The sequence below is a fragment of the Chenopodium quinoa genome, unplaced genomic scaffold (genome assembly GCF_001683475.1).
Source record: "Chenopodium quinoa cultivar QQ74 unplaced genomic scaffold, ASM168347v1, whole genome shotgun sequence".
Classification (NCBI taxonomy): domain Eukaryota; kingdom Viridiplantae; phylum Streptophyta; class Magnoliopsida; order Caryophyllales; family Amaranthaceae; genus Chenopodium; species Chenopodium quinoa.
In genome coordinates this window covers 7,464,059-7,480,272 of record NW_018745024.1, presented here as the reverse complement: position 1 = coordinate 7,480,272, position 16,214 = coordinate 7,464,059, and the positions used below count along the sequence as shown (strand labels likewise).

The 16,214-nt window shown below is 36.3% G+C and overlaps 2 protein-coding genes and 1 non-coding gene across 3 annotated transcripts; 2 read left to right on the top strand and 1 right to left on the bottom strand.

Annotated features, from left to right (window-relative positions):
* Positions 1–6,668: 6,668 nt before the first annotated feature.
* LOC110708453 (PRA1 family protein E-like) lies at positions 6,669–8,080 on the top strand. Its single transcript, XM_021886581.1, has one exon. It carries the CDS (start codon positions 6,964–6,966, stop codon positions 7,606–7,608), a length of 645 nt encoding a protein of 214 aa, XP_021742273.1. The 5' UTR covers positions 6,669–6,963; the 3' UTR covers positions 7,609–8,080.
* Positions 8,081–8,844: 764 nt separating this feature from the next.
* On the top strand, positions 8,845–8,925 carry TRNAL-AAG. The gene has a single exon. It is a non-coding gene; the product is annotated as a tRNA-Leu (tRNA).
* Positions 8,926–9,421: 496 nt separating this feature from the next.
* Positions 9,422–12,214, bottom strand: LOC110708452 (probable prefoldin subunit 4). Its single transcript, XM_021886580.1, has 3 exons — positions 12,070–12,214; positions 11,840–11,950; positions 9,422–10,050 (listed from the first exon to the last, which is right to left on the bottom strand). The coding sequence occupies exons 1-3, from the start codon at positions 12,076–12,078 to the stop codon at positions 9,790–9,792; spliced, it is 381 nt and encodes a 126-aa protein (XP_021742272.1). The 5' UTR covers positions 12,079–12,214; the 3' UTR covers positions 9,422–9,789.
* Between the last annotated feature and the right edge of the window lie 4,000 nt (positions 12,215–16,214).

Here is a 16,214-nt window from a genome sequence, read left to right as displayed (position 1 = left end):
GCACAGTGGGTAACACAGCCTTGGGCTACCTGAACTACAAATTTGAGGATTACAAGGCATTCCTCCACCTTGGGGAGGGATTCGAGATTCAGCCCCCACAGAAGTCCCGCGCCGTGGCCGCTTGGGAAGAAGAGAGGTCGCGCCAAAGATCCTTTAGCGTCTATAGGGCGGCCTTAGACGTCAGACTGCGCTTCCCCCTCCATCCTTTCGTCCGCACAATCTTGGACGAGTATGACATAGCCCTCTTGTTGGGGTTTGGTGAGTCCAACTCACCGCGGAAACAAACCCAAAAATAAGACCGCACTCGCAATAAATAAAACCATAAACATAATTATATTAATCACAAGATTAAGATAAGCTAATTACCTTTGACGCGTGCTTCGCTCCAAAATGAGCTCTTACTTGAAAGCTTCAAGTCCCGCTCATACGGAGACCTCCAACGAAGTCCACCCGCACCAACAAAACCGACTAGGTCCAATGTCTTGGGGTTAGCAAAACCCGACCAATAAAACCCGAGTAATTATATTGAGTTCAAAGGTTTTCACTAATTGTGATGCCTTTTTCAACTCTTACTCAAGCATCATTCCCAATGCCCATACTTGGGTAATTATAGGAAATGATGGGAGTATCATTTACTCTCCCATCAATGTGGGATAGTATGATTTTTCCATTTTATTTTAAAGCTAAAATAAAATTAATAATTGTGGGGAATAGTTTCAAGCCTTATTTAATCCCACTAGCTTGAACCCCACTGTGATCATACACTAAAGTACGGTGGCATCCAAAAGGAAAGAAGATAGAGCAAAAGAGTCGCCAACAAGTTTTTAAGGAACTTGTAAACCATCACGAGGTGAAGGTTACACCCCTTAACGATCCAAGAGATCGTCAACTCCATAAGGTCATGAACCAAATAAGGGTTCGGGGATGATGGTACAAATCCAACCTAAAAGAGATTGAACCTGCCCTAATAATAGGTCTCTACTTTATTCTGCTCGTATTCATGTGCGCTTTCTGACTAACATACAATCAAAACTCTTCTTTGCTATGCGCACTTGTCCTCCTCGGCTTTTTGAAACAGCACAAGTTTCTTTTGACTTGGCCCTTCGGGCTTCTTTGGAGCGCATTGTAACAGCTTCGGGGCCTGGCTTTGGTGATTGGCAATGGCGACTTGCCACCTTACCTTTTTCTTATGGTGGTTTGGGTGTCTATTCAGCGGGTGATGTTCGGCTTTATGCTTTCCTTGCATCGCGTCTGCAGTCTTCTGGTCTTCAGGCTACGCTTCTTCGCCATTCTGGTATTGTTGGTCCGGGACCGGCCTTCGATGGTGCTCTTAGTCTTTTTAACAGCGCTGCGGAGACCGACCTTTTGAGTAACCTAATGAGATCGCTGCCCCTAAACTCATGAAAAAGTTGGCAGATATATATTTCACGAAGGTCACTGCATCTGCGGATTCCACTTTCTCCTTAACTCCGCGTCAGGTAGCCTTACGGAAGTCCCAACAGGGGGATCACTCTTCGGCCTGGTTGCGGACGGTCCCGATATCGGGTTTGGGTCAGACTATGAATGGTAAGACTTACCGTAGTGTTCTTTGCTACCGGTTAGGTGTTCCTTTGTTCTCCGTTTCAACACCGTGTTCTGCTTGCTCTAGGGTTTTTGACGGGGATATTTATGGGGATCATGCAGTGTCTTGTGCTGGGATGGTGGGTATTAAACATCGGCACAATGTTGTTCGTGACACCCTTGTTGATATTTGTATTCGGTCTGGAATCTCTGCTCGAAAGGAGGTTAACATTGGGTTGATTGGAGGAAACGACGAGGCTCTACGACCTGCAGATGTGCTGCTTTATTCCTGGGATAGAGGCCTTGATGTATGTGTTGATTTGACGGGGTCTTCACCTTTGACACAATCGGGGTTGTCTGACTTCGTTCCTGGTCGTGTTGTGTCGGCGGCGGCTCAGCGGAAGCGGGACAAGTATGGGGCGCGTCGCAGGGCTATTGGCTATGGTTTTCTTCCTTTCTCCTTTTCTTCGTTGGGGGAATTAGAGAAGGATGTTATTGCGTTGCTGAAGCGGGTTCAGGCGTTCGCTAAGACTCAGGATATTGGTGCTCGTGCAGCTGCTCACATCTTCAGCAGGATTGGGTTCGCTATAGCTAGAGGGGTGGGGGCCCAGATTGTATCTCGGCTCCCTACCAATTTCTTGTAAATTGATTGACTCTGTACGTTTTGTTTTTAATAATAATAATAATAATAATAATAATAATAATAAGTGATGATCAATAATTACATCAACAAAAAAAAAAAAATTTAAAAAAAATTAAAAAAAAACCCATTTGGTTTGAAAGAATTAGCCCATTTAGGGTAATGGGCCCAACCCAAATTACACCCATATTTAGCCCATTTGAAAAGTAACAATTTGAACATAGTGAGGTCGCAAATAAAAATACTACCTCCGATTCATATTACTCGCAACAAATGAGTATTATTTGTAAAATATAAAATATTCATTTTTGTTGCGAGTAATAAGAATCGGAGGTAGTATATGAGTTTTTATATATATACTCTGTAATATACATAGTATTTGACTACTTGTAATCAAATCATATATTTCATGAAAGTGAAGGCGATTTCTTTTAAAAGAGAAAATAAGATGAATAGTTACCGATAATATCTACCGTAGTCCTGCCATTAGTAAATCTTCCAGTGGGGCCATCGGGAAAGTCAATCCCATAGGGTTGGAAATTGGCCTTGGCTAATGTTGCAAGGTTATTGTTATTACCACTATCTGATAAAGAGTCTCCAAATATAAAGAAACAAGGTACTTGGGGTGAGGCCAATGGGGGTTGTCCATTAACCCAATTTAGATGCAAGCTTGCTACTAATATTGCTAATATCACTTCTAATCCCATCAGATTAATTCTTTTTGAGGTTTGAAGAAGCTTGTTTGTATAATAAGAAGGCGTGTAACAAAGGTGTATGAATATAGTACAACCCAAAATAATGCATAGTGAATGGAAGCAAGTTCCTATTTATAATCCTAATGACAAAATTAATGTGTTTTATAGCAAGTAATTAGTAATTTAGAGTTTCATCACCTTAAAATGTTTAATTTGAAGTTTCATTTGATGAGTTTAATCTCTTGCATTTGCTAACATTGACCGTGCTTAATTACTGAATAAGTATTGTAATTACTCCGAAGGATTTATTACTACTCCACTATATAACTTTCTTTTGCTTTATATCAAGTATTTAATTATTTATATACTCGAATTTTTGTAAAAATTACACATCTTGCTTGTTGTTGTAGCAATGGAAATCAAGAAAAATAGAAGATTACTGAAAGTTGTTCAAATTTTTGTGTATTACTCCGTATTAGTGGTTGGATAAGACAAGGTAAATCAGAACATTTCTTTGAATCTTTGTCGTATCAAAGATAAAAGCAAAACTATAAAGATTGATAGACACGGAGTAACACATTTAAATAGGATAGTACCAATTAGTCTAAGGTGCACCCTTGTGCACCTTAGATAGGTGTTACAACACAGCCCAAAAGCCCAATTACACACAACCCAATTAAGAAAAGCCCTAACACTAAAAAAAACATGAAAACTGCAATACACCCAATACACCCACCCACACCCAATAAATGTAACGTCACTTCCAAACTCAAAACTCTTCTTCTTCTATATGATTTTCTCTCTCCTCCTTTTCACTTTCTCTCTCCTCTATTTCATTTTATCTCACTAAAAAACTGCAAAAATATCAATGGACATTAGAGAAGAGATGCAAAATCAAAATCATCCTACCTAAAAAAAGACAATTTTATGTAAATTTCACTTAATTTTGTTTGAATTTATATGATTTTCACTTAATTTTGTTTGAATATTATTCGAAATTTTTTATTGGAATTATCAAAAAAAATTAGTGAAATCAAACGGATACCTAATGTTCACATTTTGAAATGCATATGTTCATATTTTGAATTCTTATGTTCATATACTGAATCCTTTTGTAAACTTTCTGAAATGCATATATTCACTTTCTAAATCCATATGTTCATATTTCTTATGTATATGTTCGATCACCTTCTGAAATGTTTAATTATGTTCATACGCATTAAAAAAAGAACCAATGCATATGTTCATATTTTGAATGCATATGTTCATATTTTGAATACTTATGATGCATATGTTTCATAATCATATTTATTTTTGATTTCTTCAATTTTTTTTTTGTTCATAATTAAATGCCTTATATTCATAATAATATTTTATATGTTCATAATGTAAATATTCATAGTAAATATTTATTGTTCATAAATATTCTCATTAAGTCTGTTTATGCATATGTTCTATTTCTTAATAGCATACGTTCATATTTTTTACGCATATTTGAAGAACCTATGCATATGTTCATATTTTGCATAATTATGTTCATTGATTAAAAAAAAAAATGCAGAAAATCAGATGAAACACATATGAAATTGATCAAAGCTAAAAAAATCAATTTATATGAATACAAAAAATCAGATAAGCAACCAATTCCACATTGTAAGGAACAAATTCAATCGTTAAATCAAAACAAAACGAGAAAAATAGAAAAAAAAACAGAGGAAAAAGGAATTAAAGACTAAAGGAGAAAAAACAGAGTATAATTTGTGAATTCAAAGATTCATATAAACCTTAATCAATCGAAATTAAAGCACAAAATCAAAATTCACAAAAAAATTCATACTTAATAACTACTTTCATGTTGTAAGAAACAAATTCAATCAAAAATGTGTAAAAAAGGGGGAAAAACAGAGGAGAGAGAAAATAAAAAACGAAGGAGAAAAATAGAGGAGAAGAAAGCTAATGTTCACTTTCTCAAAGGCTAATGTTCATATTGTGCTGTTGTTACACCTATTTCTAGGTGCATGAGTGTGCACCTAAGAATATGTGGGATAGTACAAAAAAAAAAAAAACACACACACTAATTTAGTGAGTGTCCTTATTTATTTGTTTAGTTATTATATTTACTCTTTGCGCAATTTTTAATAATGTAATATTGTATTAAAATACTTCAAACTATATATTACATAAATCCTATACAAAAACTACATATTTAAATTACAATTGAGACAAATCTAACAAAATCCAACATGACTATATTTATATTTAAAATTTAGAATCCATTAGTATTGAAATTTCTAAAATTTTTAAATGTGACAAATTGACAACCAAATTGAAACGAAGGGAACAATTTATATTGCTCCGTCATATTTTATTGTTTAGATTAGAATTGAATTTTTAAAAGAGTTTGAATATCTTGATTGATTTTCTTGCATTAGTTTTGACTATGTAATTAACAACAGATAGGTATAGTATTGTGGCAATTTATAACACTCTATGTTTTAATTAATTACAAGTAATTGACTATAAGTTTGCACTGCTTTAGTGCTGTAATTAATATTTAACCATTTTTCTTGCATATGTTAACTTTTGACTATGACCTAGAAGTATCAAATAGATTATGTTGCACTTACTCTATGCCTAAACAAGTGTTTGAATTAATTTAGAAAGTAGGACTAACATTAACACAAAATTATGATCAAGTTGTACATGTCGAATTGGGCTATTCTAATTTAGACAATCATGGGCTAGCTAAAATGGGGATTTGTGTTTAGTTGAACCAAGTATCATAAGGTGATCATATATGACCTAGCCTGCTGATTTAGCCCAAAAAACTGCCTGAATTTGGGCATATTTAGGTTCAGAATCATGACTTAGGCCAACCCCACTTGATTTTAATTTTATTTTTAGTAATTATTTTGGTCATCTTGAAAAACTTGCTATTGTTTTGCCCCCAATAGTACATGATTTAGGTGCAATTTTTTTAGCCCAAAATGAGCCAACTTTCTTTGGCAAAACTCTGCCTAGCTGATCACTGCAACTTTAAATTGATTTGCTTATTTCTATGCCAAAAAAAAGGTGTTGGATTGGAGCACTCACACTAGTGAGCATAAAAAAAATGTTCATCCTCTCTCTAGCCACTTTCTCTCTTTACAAACCCATGAGCATTTTGGTGAGCAAAAAAAAAATGTTCATCATTCTCTCTCCTAATTTTTCACATACCCCACCAACATTTCTCTCTCTTACACATCACCATACTATTATTTAATATATTTTGTTTAAATTATATCCCACTAGGGACATGTGTCAGCTCCTTGATGGCTCGACTGACGCGCCCTGTCAGTAAGTGGGATTTAGTTTGTTTTTGCTTCCCTGACTTCACAAAGATGCGTTTTGGGGTATGGTCCCTTTTGTGGGCTTCCCAAAACGAGGCGTATTGAGGGTGTTTGAAGCATAAAAATATCGCCAGTTTGGAGAGTTGCTGGGCCCCACGTAATTACTGTTCATCCTCAAATTTGCTCATAGGATGAGCAAAATCAGAAATGCTCATGAGCATTTTACAACATGCTCATTGATGGGGAACCATTTCTACCAAATTTGCTCACCATTTTTGCTCATGAGCAAAAAAATGCTCACTAATGTGAGTGCTCTTAGCAACCATTTAGTCAAATTCAAGTTCAAGTTAACTCTGGTTGGATTCAAAACATTATTGATCTCGAATTTATCATATCATCAACTGTAATTTTAGTTAGGTTAAACCTTGTTTTAATTGCCATCTGTTAAATACAAGTCCAGTTTGTACACAAATCGAGTTCAAAATTTCAAATTCAAGAGCCAACACAATTCCTCTTATAAATTAGATCAAATTCTAGTTGGTTTCACTTTAGACAACTCACTTTGCACATCACCAAAACACCAATTCATCCATATCACCCAACAAAGCCACAAAAATAGAAAGTCCATCCCACACAATCAGCCCATCCAACAACAACAACAACAACATTTCCTTCTTCCCATTTTCCACCCTTCTTCTCTTCTTTCTCTCAACTTCTCCACCTTTCTCTCTCCTCAAAAATGTCAACCAAACCCTTACCCACCTCCACCACCCCAAACTACGGCACAATCCCCACCACAACAACCACCACCACCTCCACCCCCACCACCTCCATCGACTCCTTCATCACCCGCGCCACCCACCACACCCAAACCCTAATCTCCCACCGCCGTCCATGGCGCGAACTCCTCTCTCTCTCCTCCCTCTCCCTCCCCACCTCCTACTCCTCCGCCATGTCCCGCCTCCGCCGCAACCTCAACTACTTCCGCTTCAATTACTCCCTCATCATCCTCTCCATCCTCTTCCTCAGCCTTCTCTGGCACCCCATCTCCATGATCGTCTTCCTAGCTGTTTTCGTTCTCTGGGTTTTCCTCTATCTCTCAAGAGATGACCCAATCGTTGTTTTTCATCGTTCGATTGATGATCGATTTGTTCTTCTGGGTCTCACCATTGTTACGATTCTCGCATTGGTTTTTACGAATGTTGGATTGAATGTGTTGGTTTCGCTTGTGATTGGGTTTTTTGTTGTTGGATTACATGCTGCGTTTCGAAGTGTTGATGATTTGTTTCTGGATGAAGATGATGTTGCTGATGGTAATGGGTTAACTGGGTTTGTTCCTGGTTTTGAAGGTCAGCCTTTGAGACCTACTTACGCCAGAGTTTGATTTTTTATTTTTTTTATTTTTTTGGGGAATTGTAAATTTGATACGTGTATAAGGATGTTAACGAGTCGAGACGACTTGAACTTGAGCTTGGATGGCTCAGGTCGGGTCAGGTTTTAACACTTTTATTCGGACTCGACCTGAGTCTGAATGGGTTCGAATTGTTTTGCTTTGTGTTTGGGTTAGTTTTTTTTTTTAATTGTAGTGTGATGGTTGAAAATGGCAAGTTTTTCTTATGAAGTTGTACATTGGAAATTTGTCAGCAATTATATGGTTTAAAAAAAAAAAAAGAAAAAAAAAGAACGGGTTCAACTTTAGCTATGTTGTTGACTTTGCATTGTTATGTGTTGTTGTTGATTGCATAAAAAAATATGTTAGATGTTGAAGTACGGCAATTAATTTAATTGCGATTAAAGCATCACTAATCTGTGATAGGTTGATATCTTATCCAAATACTCCACGTAATTTGTGTTGGTTTATTGGCGAGTAAAATATAATCCTAAATTTAGGTGTTAGTTTTTTAATACAGTCATTGTCATTGAGGTTGCAAAAGGTGCTGCTTAAATGATAATGAGCAAGTGATGTTAAAAGCAGCTAAATTTCTCTCTACTTAGGTCTTTTAAGGCTATGAACTAATTTTTAATTTTGTGTGGTTTTAGTTGTTACATTATCTTAACCTTGCTCGAATCAGGATGTGAAATGGGTAGTAATCGATTCCTCACCTCTCGAAGACATTCCTATACTATTGTAGGGAATTTGGTAACTTTTTCGAAGCACCTAACACCTTAAGTAATGTACATGGCTAATAATTCCGAACGAAAGAAGTACAATGTGACCATCATAATGCAAGCTCTTGTTTAGAATTTCGTAGAGCTTCGACTATCATAAAAACTCAACCATGCAAATATACAATCAAAAGATGCACATCATTTTTTTTAGAGAGTATATTGCTCACAGAAATGGTTTCTGAGTTTGGTTGACAATTTGATATTTACTTGAAGACACAAAGTACAAGACAATAAGCCAAAAAACAAGCAACTACAGGTGTTAGAAACAAAGCAAATCAACAAAGGAAAACATAGCAGGTCCTACTTATGTTATAATGGAAATTAAGATAGATATGAGAAAACCCAAAAAAAAAAAAAAAAAACCTTAGTAACGCTTACACTGTTTGCAAACATGCAATAAGTCTTAAATTAAACTGTTATAAGCAATAATGTGGAATAAAATAGCACATAAGTTGAGATGGCCGAGTTGGTCTAAGGCGCCAGATTAAGGTTCTGGTCCGAAAGGGCGTGGGTTCAAATCCCACTCTCAACAAAATTTTAATATTTTTAATGAATTTTCCTTTTTTTTTTTTATTTTTTTTTATTTTTTATTGCGTTAAAAATTTAGGAGGAAACCATTTTATTATACGTAGTACAAATCCCACTCTCAACAAAATTTTAATATTTTTAATGAATTTTCCTTTTTTTTTTTTATTTTTTTTTATTTTTTATTGCGTTAAAAATTTAGGAGGAAACCATTTTATTATACGTAGTACATTTTACAATACCTCATAATAATGAAAATCCAGGCTTCAAATTTGGTTGACAAAAACTCGTACTACTACGGAGAACTTTGTATGTGTTGCAGAGTAGTACTACATCTTAAACCTACAGTAGCTCACACTCTTTATATTGATTACAGATTACTCTTAACTCTCGTATATTGGTTATTGCTGCAGGATGCAACTATGCTCCAAGAATTTTATTGCGTTGGAAATATTATGAAATTGCGTTTAAAAAGAACAAAACTTCAAATTTTGTAGAAATTATTTTGTTCTGTAGCTGTTAGTTCCACACTTCACAGTTACATCTGAATCTCCAACTTGATTTCTGACTTCTCAATCTATGTTCATTTTTGCTACACAAATCAAGAGTTAATCACGAAAAAATAAAAACAAATTTTGTAAACGAGAACATTAGAATAACTTCATAGCAAACACCACCTAGTGAAAAGTAGTCGAATCCACAAATCCTGTAAATTAAACCTATGCTCTGAGATCGCTGGAACTCCGGCGGATTGCAACAAATGTTGTAAATAAAAAGGTATAGCCTTCACAAATAACTACCCTTGCTCAAATTAAAGTGATCACTTGGACACTGAATCCCCCAAGAGGGGATAATAAGGTCAACAATCTCTTTACTCTTCCTCTAGATTGATGGAGTCCCCAAACTTGCCATACAGGATCTTCTTTAAGTCAGCCATTTGTGCGGTTATAGATTCCTTTTCTTCTTCAAGTTTCTCCAAATTTTTTTCAGTCAATTCTTTCATCTCTTCTAGCCTAGTTTCTACTTCTTCCTTTGGCACATGAGCAAATACCTCCCCAATTTGAAAGCGTACTACTTCCTCATCAGTCAAGATCAGCTCGTTGCTTGCATCTTCCAAATTCTCACATTTATCCTGAGAGGAAGTCAGATAGCAAAAATAATTAAGGAGAGGAATCTAACATGTGTAATCACGATGGAGAATATAAATTACAGTCAATCAGTCAACTACGGAATACAATCGGAGGATGCAATGAAGTATGAACTGGTCAAAGAACAAAACACTGTCCACATTCAAGTTGAATTGGGGCTAGCCTCTCTCTATTAACTCATTTAGTCAGTTACAAGTCACAACAATTCCCTAGAAACAAAAATTTATCACACGGAGGCTTATAATAACCAAGAATAACATTTCCAAATCTGTAGAAAATAATTTCTAAGTTCTACCAAATTACATTAGGTACTCTAAACAGTTTATACTCTTTATAGGCCATTGAAAACACGAATATTGGCCATACAGATTTAGAGTCAGCTGTTTGTAAGGAGCAAAGGGAGAACAGAAGGAAAGGTAATTTCTGCTTTGCAACAATCATTATATTAGGAATTGGAGCAGAAAATTGGCATCCCTCGTCAACCCATAGAAAACAATAACATTGGTTGTACAGATTAGTAGTGCTGTTGTAATTTTATAGCATTTCTGTTCTTGGCAGTACAACTAGCAGCAAGGAAGAACAAAAGGAAAGGTAAATTTAAGTTTGCAGCGATCATTACATTAGAGATTGAAGCAGGAGATTTGGCATCCCTCATCAACCCATCCCCTGCCCCCCTCCCTCAACACACCAAAGGATCCAAACATTGAAAAGAAAGAAAGAAAACAACAAATGCCTACTACAGCTTAAATAAACTTCTAGTCCATTAATTTATATAGCATCGTTATCAATTTGTTATCATAAATACCTTAACACCAGCTAGCCAGCTTACACAGTAAACACATCTGAAGCAGAACCGCTAAACAAACACTCACAGTTCAACATGTAAAAATCAAAATTACATACAAGCTGCCTCCAAAAGTGATTCGCATAATATAGATGGGCAAGATGGCTCAATTTTCAGTTACCTCACAGGTTCACATACAAGCTCCCCTTAAAAAGACTAGACAAATAAACACAACATCCTTCTGAATGGTTGTCAGTTATTCTAATAGTGCGTTACATACCCCAAAATGACAGTATATCTCACCTATCATGTTATCTATGCAATACAAAAATGTCTAATGTAGTATTAGAAGCAAATTCAGCAAATAGCAATGCTATTATCATAAGAATCCTCAAAGTCAAATAGCAAGCGGATTATTCTTCAATATTAAGATTAACTACGATACGACCTGTCACAACTTATCGGTTTCAATAACTACTTTAAAAAAACATAGCTCGAATTTATGGACATGGCATCAGAAAACATACAAAGTAGACAAATTTTCGCTTTTGCCCTCAACATCCTTCAGTTCATAAAACTCGCCCTAGTCTTATTCTAATACTGAAACTGGATGACAAGCTAAATTAACAAAGTTGACACAGTTCTAATAGTACTATCTTTTAATCAGCCACTACCTCTACAACCCGCAGGAGTAATTACACCCAAAAAAAAAAAAAAAAATCCTAATTTTACAAACCCTACAGCAATTTCCAAGTTTCCTTGCTTCAATTAATCTACAAAACCTAAAAATTATACTACCATAAAACTCAAACAATCAATCAATAATTATTACAGTATTTATAAACCTAAAACACATTATTAAATCAAATAACAAATGCCCAGATCAAATTTGTCCCCAAAATTCAAAACCCAAATCCGAAATTTACACAAAAATTAGAATCATAAAATAAAGAGCAAATATGAGGCAAATTGAAAGGAGAGAGAAACACCTTGAGGAATTTAATCTCATCAATTAGCTCATGAAATCGATTATTGAGTTTACTGAACTTATTGATATTCTGCTGATCTTCCCAAGTAACTTGGGTCTCTGATCCTGTACCCTGAAATGCAAAATTTCCAGCAAAATTCAGACACACAAAAATCACCCAAAAAAATATAAACCAAAAAATAAAGTACTAATTTTAACAAAATAAGAATATAATTTAAAGGGAAGATTTACCTGCTGCATATTTTGATGAAAAAGTTGAGAGAATGTTTGAAAATTTTGGAGTGGTGAAGTTTTAGTAAGATGGATAGTTGGAGACGATTGCAAATTGGCAATAGAAGGTTTGATTGTTTGAAGGACTAATCGTCCAAGTATAAACCCGGATTGAATATAGTGAACTCCGTCTGTATCGGGTGGGCTTCCCACTTACCATTTTTAGTGGGCTGTCCAATTCATATTATCATACTTTTTCGGTTTTTCTTTTATTTGCAACGGTTTGACTTTTTACATTATTCACCTACTCAAATATGACCGAATTAAATAATTATAATTGTAAGGGAAAACTTAGTCATGTGAGATGTTAGATTTGTCTTGATTAATGATTTCATTATATACAATTTTATAGTATTTTCTTATATTGGTAATTAAGGTTATCTGCGATTAAATGCATTGACAAACATATAATGTAAAGTGTTGAAAATAAAAAGAAACAAATGAAGTATATTGATGGGCGATAAAGTTTAGGGATACACTATACTACGGTAGACTTTTGGATTGACTTGTCCATACAAACGCTTAGGGTATAGAGCCCCTTGGGAACATGGTATTTTCCTAGAAAGCTTAATACGTAAGATCTTACTATTGGTATGTCAAACTAGATTAATAAAGTTAAGCTGAATTGAATTGAATTGAATTGAATTGAATTGAATGGGTTGAAATGAACATTTGAACGTAACCTATTTAAGCTTAATATATACAACTGACGTGAACTTAAGATTATTAAGAGCCAAAATAATTGATACAAATGCCCAATAGAAACAAAGAATCCAATATTCTCCAAATTTTCTAAACAAGTGGTGCTACGCGTCTAAGGAACACGCCTGACAAAACCCTTAAAACAACCAATTTCGAGCCTTGGTTTCTCAATACTAGCCATCTCAAATAGCTAAACCCACTGGGTCGCCGCCATCGATTATTTGAGTGGGTTGTCTTGCTCCTCAATTGTCGACGAACCACCCCAGGCCACTGAGGTGCCAACGGCAATCTCTCGAGCGACCTGTTCACTAGCGCGCTATTCTTCTCCTTTAGTAGTAGCAATCTTTTGGGCTTGTGCTCTAGTTCTTAGTCTGATTTCACGAACGAGCTATGAGGTTGAAGGTGGTAGCTTTGTTCTTCGCTCTTTTGTTCTCCAAGTATGACAGAGGGTTGAAATTTTGTGTCTTGGTCTGTCGAGAAATGAAAATGATTTTGTTTTTCTATAGAACCTCGCCATATCCCTTAAGTTAAACCTTGCAGCTTGCGCCCTAAAGTTTCGTGATTATGAACAAACTAAAGGTTCGTGAAATGATTTTGAATTTTTAATGGAACTTCTCCATATCCCTTAAGTTAAACCTCGCAGCTTGCGCCCTAAAGGTTCATGATTATGAATAAGATAAAGAGCTCTGCTCTTTAGTTATCATGCTTGATGGTAACAATACTAAAGCCCTTTACAGAAGGGCTTTAGCCAAAATCAATTATTATCAACTTAAAGAGGTCAATGAAAACCTTGGCAAAGCAGCCAAGGCGAGATTAATAATTAAGACATCCTCCGTGAGATGGAGAAGGTGGAGGGACTAAGAAGAAAAGTTAGCAAGCTCAAAGGTAAGAGAAGCACTTAGGAGTCTGACCTGCCCCATGCTAGCTTCAACAAAAAGGGGAAGGTCAGCAAGCATTCAATCAATCAAGAATCTAACAGGTTGCTTAGTAGCAAAGCTCAGAATGAGGTTAAAGATTTACTCTAGCTCCATGGACGCTACTTATATTTTCCATTTGTCTTATTTGGATCTCAGCCGAGGGAAAACCTTGAGTTTCTTCAAATATTCTAGTGTTTCATGAATGACTGTATGAGTGAAGGAAAATACCACCCAAGATGGGAATCACATATCTCAAAAGGAAAAGGACTCAAAAGTTCTAGAAAAGTTGTGCATGCCAATTAGGATGGCCGGTTCGGAGAAGAGGAGTCGTGCCAGAAAGAGCCAAAAGAAAAAGGCCAAGCGACCTATGGACACAACTGTAATAAGTCATGTTGTTGGATGACTGTCGTTGAAAAGTTAGATGATCATGTATCTACTAGCCTAACTTCTAGCAGCAATGAGGGTTCAAGTATCGAGGAGGGGAGCGCGGTACCTGCGAGAACTTTAACTACCACTGATAATGCTGATGTAGCTAGAATCTGTAGGTTCTAACGACAAAGACCCCATGAACTTTGAGCTCGACCAGGTGCAGTCTTTGCCACCATCCTCTACCTTCACGTTCATTGCCACGTCAAGGAAAAATGAAAGGCCAGAGGTGAAGAATAAGAAAGGAAAAAGGTACTTTAGATTTTGTTTTTGCAGGATCAAGAAATGCATTAACTAGTTTAAAACATATGGCCAGTATTGACAATAAATCTTCTCAACCACAACATTTGTTTTGTCAAGTAGTTCACTATGTTTGTACCCCCCACTACTAGAAATAGGCCTATTTCCGACATACTGGTTCCGACGTATAAGTAATTTCGTCAGAAACATCGGAAATTTTGACGAATTTTTAATCCGTCGGAAATTTACAACGAATTTTAACAATCCGTTAAAAATCCGTCAAAATATATGGGCTTTCCGACGGAACATTCGGTCGGAAATTTAACTTTTCGACGAAATTAAAATCAGCACCAAAACCCTAACACATCTAACCCCATTTCATTTTAACCGTTTTTCTCTACTCCTTCCCCTATTCATTCTCTCTCCTCTTATCTTCTTTATTGGATTTTCCCGTTCCCTCTCCTTTCTTATTCTGAACCTTTTCCTTTTATTTCTCTCTCATCTCCGCCTTCCTCCTTCCTCCTCCCTCCTCTTTTCTCCTCTTTCTGTTCTCCTCCTTTTCCCTCCTCTTTCTGTTCTCTTCTTTCCTCTCTTCTCCTTCATATTTCTCTTGTCATCTCTCCTCTTTCTCGATCTTATTCTCCTTCTTCGTCCGTTCGTCCATCTGTTGGCGCCTCGATAAATTCCATTGTTGCGTTGCATGATTTAAAGTTAATCGATTTTGATTTTTGTAAGGGTTTTAAGGTCAAATTCGATCATCAAAACTTTAGATCTGGAGTTTTTATGGTCGAATTTAATCTTTACCTAAATTAGGTGAAGTTCGAAGCTAATTTCATTATTTAAGGTATGTTATGGTGTTTTTATGTTATTTTGTTTTTAAGTTTTTTTTTTTTTAAAAAAAAAAAATGGGTTGTGGTGGTACGGTGGTGGCTCGTTGGTGGTTTTAAGGTTGTTGTGGGTGGCTATGGGTCATTTTAAGGGGCTAGATGGGTGGGTTGATTTAAAGGTTCGTGGTCTGGGTCGGTTGATTTAAAGGGTCGTGGTCTAAGTCGTATGATTTAAAGGGTCAATTCTTTGGGTCGTGGTCTGGATTTAAGGGGCTAGATGGGTCAGTCTTTGGGTCGTGGTCTGGGTCAATTCGAAGGTTAGGAGGGTGGGTCGGTTTTAGGGTTAGGTGGGTGATGGCTGTGATTGGTAGTTTTAGGGTTAGGTGGGTGGGTCGGTTTGGGTGAATAGGTTTGGGTCAAGGTCAGTTAGGGTAGTGGGGCTGGTGGCGATGGTGGATATTTCCAAGTTTTTTTTATTACTGGCGGTGGAGGCTGGTGGCGCTGCTGGACTGCTGGTGGTGCAGTGTGGTTTTTTTTTTTTTATTTTTATAGAATGATTTTCCGACGGAATTTCCCTCGCAAATCTCCGACGGAATTGTGTCCGTCGGACATTTTTTACGGATTTTTCCGGTGCCGGAAAATCCCTTCCGACAAATAAATTCCGTCGGGAAACTGGTTCCGTCGGATTTCCGTCGAAAAGGTTGTTTTCATACCAAACCTTTTCCGACAAACGCTTTCGACGGAAATTTTGTCGGAAACCCTTTTTTCCGACGGATTTTAGGGTGTTTATGACAGAATTTTTCCGTCGGAAATGAGCTGTTTTCTAGTAGTGCCCAATCTTTGTTTTAATTATTGTATTAGTATTATTAAGAGAGTTCAATACTCTCTCTATAGTCTCGATTCAGTTGACAACTAGCCTCCTTTTTATCTCCAAACCCTTTTGAAGAGCCAGAATGCAATACAACAAACACTTCTCACCTTCACTTCAAGTTCA